Source organism: Rhinopithecus bieti, unplaced genomic scaffold (assembly GCF_001698545.2).
Source record: "Rhinopithecus bieti isolate Rb0 unplaced genomic scaffold, ASM169854v2 scaffold_762, whole genome shotgun sequence".
NCBI lineage: Eukaryota > Metazoa > Chordata > Mammalia > Primates > Cercopithecidae > Rhinopithecus > Rhinopithecus bieti.
Window position 1 is genome coordinate 522,717 of NW_016803282.1, and position 7,076 is coordinate 529,792.

The 7,076-nt window shown below is 30.8% G+C and overlaps 1 protein-coding gene across 2 annotated transcripts in view; it reads left to right on the top strand.

Moving 5' to 3' along the window:
- Positions 1-7,076, top strand: part of FSTL5 (follistatin like 5) — a 577,539-nt gene that overhangs the window by 436,700 nt on the left and 133,763 nt on the right. Inside the window, exon 9 of one of the 2 annotated variants that reach the window (XM_017871745.1) lies at positions 3,646-3,672. The exons of the other annotated variant lie outside the window; for it this stretch is intronic. Coding sequence (XP_017727234.1) covers positions 3,646-3,672 — 27 coding nt within the window. The remainder of the gene's footprint in view (positions 1-3,645; positions 3,673-7,076) is intronic. 2 annotated transcript variants of the gene reach the window in all.

The following is a 7,076-nucleotide window of genomic DNA, read 5'->3' on the forward strand; positions in this document are numbered from 1 at the left end:
AAAAAAAAAAAAAAAAAAAAAAAAAAAAAAAAAAAAAAAGCTGGATGTGGTGGCAGGAGCCTGTAATCCCAGCTATTCGAGAGGCTGAGGTAGGACAAACTAATATGATGCATTAAATTAATTTCTTTTTGATAAAATTTTAAGTTCAGGGGTACATATTCAGATTTGTCACATAAGTAAATGTGTGTCATGGGGGTTTGTTGTACAGATTACTTCATCATCCAAGTATTAATCTAGTGCCCATGAGTTACTTTTCTTTATATTCTCCCTCCTCCTATCCACCATACTCCAATAGGCCTCAGTGTGTTCTCTTTTATGTTTCCATGTGTTTTCACCATTTAACTCCCACTTATAAGTGAGAACATGTGGTATTTCTTTTTCTGTTCCTGCATTAGTTTGCTAAGGATAATGGCCTCCAGCTCCATTCAAGTTCCTGCAAAGGACATGATTCCATTATTTTTGATGGCTGCATAGTATTCCATGGTATATATATTCCACATTTTCTTTACCCAATCTACCATTGATGGGCATTTAGGTTGATTCCATATCTTTGCTATTGCGAATAGTGCTGCAATGAATATATGTGTGCATGTGTCTTTATAATGGAATGATTTATATACATTTATATACATTTGGGTATATACTCAGTAATGGGATTGCTGTGTCAAACAGTTTTTCTTTTTTTTAGGTCTTTGAGGAATCACCCTGGTATTAAGCCAAGTACCCATTAGTTATTTTTCCTGACCTTCTCCCTACTCCCCCCGACCCATCAAAAGGCCCTCTTTCTCCTCCTCTTCCTCTTCCTCTCCCTCTCTCTCTGTCTGTCTGTCTTGTTTGGTCAGTAGTGCTTCAGTTCAGTCCATGCATTATCCTTTTTCTAACACTCTTTGGGCCCACATGGTTAATTTTCTTTTTTTGTTATGTTTTATATAAATTGTGATTATATTTGGTTTTTAAAAATATTAAATTTATTGATGAATTTTGTGGGTTTGAAGATTTGTATATTTGCATGTTTACTTTGTTGTCTGAAAATGCAGAAACAATCTCTGCTTACTGGAACATATTTGCACAGTAAAGCCAGGCTTTTTGTTTTGTAGTTTTCTTTGTGGCCACCCTTGTAGATCTGTCAATAAAATTGGCAAATGCTTTCTGTTTGTGTAGTAAAACAATCATTGTAAATACCATAATTCAATCTTGATAATTGTATTGTTGAAACTTGGTCTTTATTTTCTTCATTTTCAAATACTGAGAGTGATATGTTAAAGAAACAGACCATGATTGTGAATTTACTTATTTTACATCCAACCTTAACAGTTTATGTCTCCTATTTTAATACTATGTTTCAGCTTATGTAATTTTAAATTCAGTATATAGTGCCTTGAATTTTATCTTATCTGATATTAGTATTAAAAAGTCTGTATTTTTTGGTATTTATTCCTAAATGCCAATCTTAAAAATGTCTCTGTCCTTAGTTCTAATGTCCTTACTCCTTTAAAATAATGGTGCTTTGATATGCCACTAGAATTTTTCACATGCTTTTTTTCTATCTGGAAATTGAATCATACCCTTCACTTAGTTTATTCTTACTTATTTCTCAGACTTCACCTTAATCATAATTAGAGAAGTTCACTCTGTTTAACAATGTCTAATCCACCCAAAAATGCATTCACATTACTATGTTTTTCTCTTCTATAACACACTAAATTCATAACTTTGAATTTTTTTCTGTCATCATTTGATTACTTTTTGTCTGTCCAATTAGAATATAGGCTCTATGGCACAGAGATTGCCTGTTCTAACCTGTGTATGGTAGTGCTGAATACATCTAACACATGCTAGGTACTCAATTGGTACTGAGTGGAGGGAGATATAAGGAAATACATGCTTTGTTGCCAGAGAAAGAAGTATAAGACTAATCATAGTTCAACCTTTCCTAAAACTATAAAAAAGTCCATTTCTTTTGCATTGTGTGTGCAGACTTACTTGATTTTGTCATGAGTAAATTATCCAGCTTTATCTTTTTAAACCAGTCTTACATGCCAAATATACCAAATTACTTGACATGTTCTCTCAATATGTTCTGATGTTTCTGGTTGATATACCTTGAACATATTTTCTTTTCCTCATGTGTGGAATAACCTCTCTAGCCCCCTATACCATACAGCACTCTTGAAAGCTTTGGTAATATTACATTTCTTGTGCATCAGCATCTCAATGAAGCTGTCCTTCCAGTATCCAACCTCTTTTCATAGATGATCATTCTGTCTTGTCCACATTTGCTGAATTTGAAATTTGCTTCTTTCCCCTCATTTATTACATGTTTACTTCTATTTGTTTTCATGGTTCTCTTTCCTCCTGTGTCTATAACCTCTCCTTGAGAATAGGATTTGTCCTTTTATCATTTTATAACATATTTAGTTGACAAAGATTGAATATGTTTAAGATGAAAAGATGATATATATATTATGTAATGATTATCACAATTAACACACCCGTCACCACCTATGTTGTACATTACATGTTCAGAACTTATTCATCTCATAATTGAAAGTTATACTTTTTTCTTATTTGTTCAAAGTGCACTGCAGGCATAAGAACAACAGCACAAAATGTGCTACAGGAATACACGCATCATGTGTTTAGGTTTGAATAAATATCATTAAGGAATTAAAAAACTAAAAATTGTAAATGTTTACCATTAATAGTTAATTTTTTAAAGAAATATAGCAGATGCTGAAAACTGCATGACTCGGGCCTTAAGCTGTAAGTGAGGAGTGCTAGACTTCATTCTTGGTTCTGAAACATACACATGTGGGTTCAGTTGAAAAAAAAAGTCATTAAGTTTTCATACGGTCAAAATGCTGGAAGTAATTGCTGTGTATGAGATTTTCTATTAGTTACACTTTCATGATTTTGCTTTAAGAACTTATAGTGTTATTGTAACTTTGAATTATTAAAGAGGCAGGCATTTCCTTCAGAATAGTTTCAATTGGATTTTTTTCTTAATTTCTATCTTAATATATTAGTTCTTTACTGATTAAGTTGCTATATAATATTTTAAAACCTGTTGTTCAAGAACAATTCAGTATGTACTAAAAGAAGCAAGGTATACTTAGATCTATTTCTGTCTGTTTTAAAACAGTAAAATATATACTCCTTAAAATAGTCCAATTTGGTGTTCAAGATCTTCGATTTATAAGAACTCTTCTTGTTCAGGAATATTTCTTATTATGTAAAATATTATATATTGTGATTATTGCAAAATTTAAGAGTATAACTTTTCTATTAGTAGCTTAAACTGTCAGCCTCATAGTTTTAACTACCAAAACTTGCTCTAAAAATACATTTCAATTAAACTAACTTAAGCTTCCTGTTTTTTTAATGCAGAGTAAAATGTTCTTTGTTTAACAAAATCTGTATTCCAAATAAGAATTGTCTATAACAAAAAATGTACAAAGCATTATTAGTTAATTCCAACATGCTATTGTTTTGTTAATTTAAAGTAGTTCACTGAATTAACTTCACTATGTTTATATACACATTCTATCACAAATACTTTGACCTCTTTAATAATATTTATATTACTATATAGCAAAAGCTTTCTTTACTCATTTTCTTTTCTTCTTTTCTTTCAACATGCTGCAGTAGCTAACATATTATGGAGAGAAGAAGGTACTAAGTTGAATTATTTTTATGTTGTTGTGACAATTTTGCTTGATTATTATTAGATTTGTTGATTATCTTTTGTGTCATTAATTACCTTTTTATTTTGATTCAATATTTCAGTTGATGGTATTTCAATATTCTTGTGTAAGTCTGCTACCATTACACATTTATCACTTCTCATCAGCTTGATTAATTACTGATACATAACCAGAAAGTTTCATTGCGATATATTGAAATGCTTTAAGAGTATAAAATTACATCAAAGAAATAAAAACAATCTCAGTTAAACATAATTTACATAATAAACTCTGATTAATGCAGAGTAAGAATATTTATAAAAACTGTGCCTTATCAAGGGAGTATAATAAATTATATTAAAATCTGGGTTACATTTGAAGGGCCTGGATTCAAATGTAGTCTTTCAAGTTTACAAACAATAGGGCAAGTTACCCTGCACAATCTTCTTATCTCAAAAAGGAGTATAGTAGTTGTCAATACTCAGTAGGGTTGTTATCAGTTCTTTAGTTATTATCAGCACTCAATAAACAGTATCCGTTTTCATATATTATTGCAATTGTTATTGGTTTTCCTCATTTAGTCACAAAGGCTGGGAAGAATGCGTTTGCCCAGGTACTTAAATAGTCCATCAATTGTGGTTAAATGAAATTAAGAGAAAAATGTCTAAAAGTCATCATTACACTCCTGTTGATCAATGGCCAAAAATTGTCTTCACAACCCACCTTAGACAAAATTTCTCTTCCCTGATTATAGCTTCCTGTAGGAACCCAAATCACTGTACCCTGTGAAAGCCAGTCTCAAAGCCTCAGTAATTCTGGAATTTAGCCATCTCAATTCTGTACTCAAGGATGAAGCAGTCCACTTATTTTTTTCTCTCTCTCTTAGAACTTGTTGCTCCTTAAATCTTTTGTATGAGCTCCATTAAAACCTGGGTTTATTAAAGAAGTTCCAGTGTAACTATACCCTCCATTTTTATTCCACTTCAAATATTTCACCTTTAAATATAATAATTCAGTCATTAATGAAAGTAGTCTTGACATATCAGCACTTACTTATTTATATATTTATTTATTTGAGATGGAGTTTCACTCCTGTTGCTCAGGCTGGAGTTCAATGGTGTGATCCTGGCTCACAGCAACCTCCGCCTCCAGGGTTCAAGCAGTTCTCCTGCCTTAACCTCCCGAGTAACTGGGGTTACAGGACCCGCCACCATGCCCAGCTAATTTTTGTGTTTTTAGTAGAGATGGGGTTTCACCATGTTGACAAGGCTGGTCACGAACTCCTGACTTCAGGTGATCTGCCCTCCTCAGCCTCCCAAAGTGCTGGGATTACAAGCGTGATAATATCTATTAAACACATTTCATTATATTGTCTTCCCTCTGGGCAAGATTTCTCTGAGCATTTTAAAAATTGATTTTATTTTATCATTGTAATGGAAGGAATAACACCTAACGAGTCAGAGACCACATACTACAGATCTGGCTCTGATGGTTAATTGCTGGGAAAATTTGGATGAGTTATTTTACCTTGCTGAGTCAGATGCTTCCAGTACAATATTTGAAATAGAGTTGTCACTCACCTCACAAATCTGTGCTATGTAAATCAATTTAAAGTATATGGAACAACTTTTTCTTATATATTAACTTTGATAACCACCATGAACATTATTAGTTTGTAGTAATTTTTAATACGTAATAACAATACACCAGGCCACCCTCAAAAGTATAGAATAGAAGCTTCCAAATTAATTTAAATCATGATGAAATTCATTATATAAAACCAGATTATTTTCTATTTAAAAAGGTATTCTATCAGTTTTTGGAAATTTATACCATCAGTAATTATTCTCCATCAAGAATACTGTTCTTATGAGTCACTGTTTCATTTGACACATAAAATGTGCTTGACAAAAATAGATATATGGTGTATTTTACAGATACTTTAAGTCACATAAAACAAGTGTGTGTCTTTGGGTAAATTATTAAAGTCTTTTTTTTCTACATACAGTTATCATAAGAGTACTTGTTGTTTCTTGTAATAGGAAGCATTTTAAAAATAGATTAAAGAAGACAGCATATTTGATTTTGATTCATAGACATCTGTGAGTTATTTTATAATGCCGCAATTATTGGCAAGGCATTACAATAAAAATGATTGCATGTACTAATAGTAATAATGGTGACCAGAGAAAATAGACTGGCTTGAGGAATCATTGAACTCCATCATCGGGTATAAGTATCTCATACAAATAATTAAAATTATAGGTAACTAAATTTTCTAAGGAAATTCTCTCCATTTTTATAATTTAGAATAAAACAAATATGAGCTACATATTTCTGAGATACACTTTTATTTTCATTCTAGCAGTGTTTTCTATTTATATATTTACCTCTTTACCATAGCCAAGAAAAATCTATCTCAGAGAGAACAAATTATAGAACCTTAGAATGTAGGTCATTTAAGGCCAATAATGGAAAGAGTGGAAATGATAATTTCTCCCATAATGCCATTTAACTCATCTATAAATGGTAAACCTATGTTATTTTTACATTAATAATTATAAAAGTATTTTTTAAAACATGAGCATCAGAATCTAGTGAAGAGTTTGTAATCTAAATAAATTTAACTGAATTTAATATGTATTGTCTTACCAATCTCATCAATATATAATCTTGGAACGCAATGTCCTCTACATCTCTGGGTTCCACTTTCAGCTTTTCTACTCATCTTTATGTTTTACAGGAGTATAAAATGACAATATTAATAGAGGAAATATCTCACTTACTTGTTGACAAATATTTTAAAGAGCATATTAAATTAAAACACTTTGAAAACATTGGAAATTCATAGATGAATAAGATCTAATATCTACTCTAAAGAAACTTTCAATCTAGAAGGTTCAAGCCTGAACCATTCTTACCGAAAAGTAGTTTTACTATATATTAAATAATAGATATAATACATATAAATATACATGCATTAATATGTATTTTATGTACACATTAAAATATTCAGTATGATTGGTTTTCATTTTCAGTATATTTATGATGTTTATAATTAAATATAATTTAATAAAGTATTTTCTAATGTTTATTTTGTGGGTAATTAGTTTATGTTATGAGGTCTAAGTTTATAATATATATTTTGGATCATATAGGCACTGAATAACAGTAATTTAAATTATTTGATTCATTGAAGGATTCAATGAATTTTACATATGCTAGTTTCAATCTCCAAAGAGAGGTTTAGGATGAGTCAGTATATAACATGGAATTTTTAAAATTTATTAGCACATGAATTACTTTGATGAATATCCCCAGGATCAATATTGAGTAGAACATAACATACTTTGGGAAACACCAGCTTCATATATTTGAATAGTTTAAAGGCAG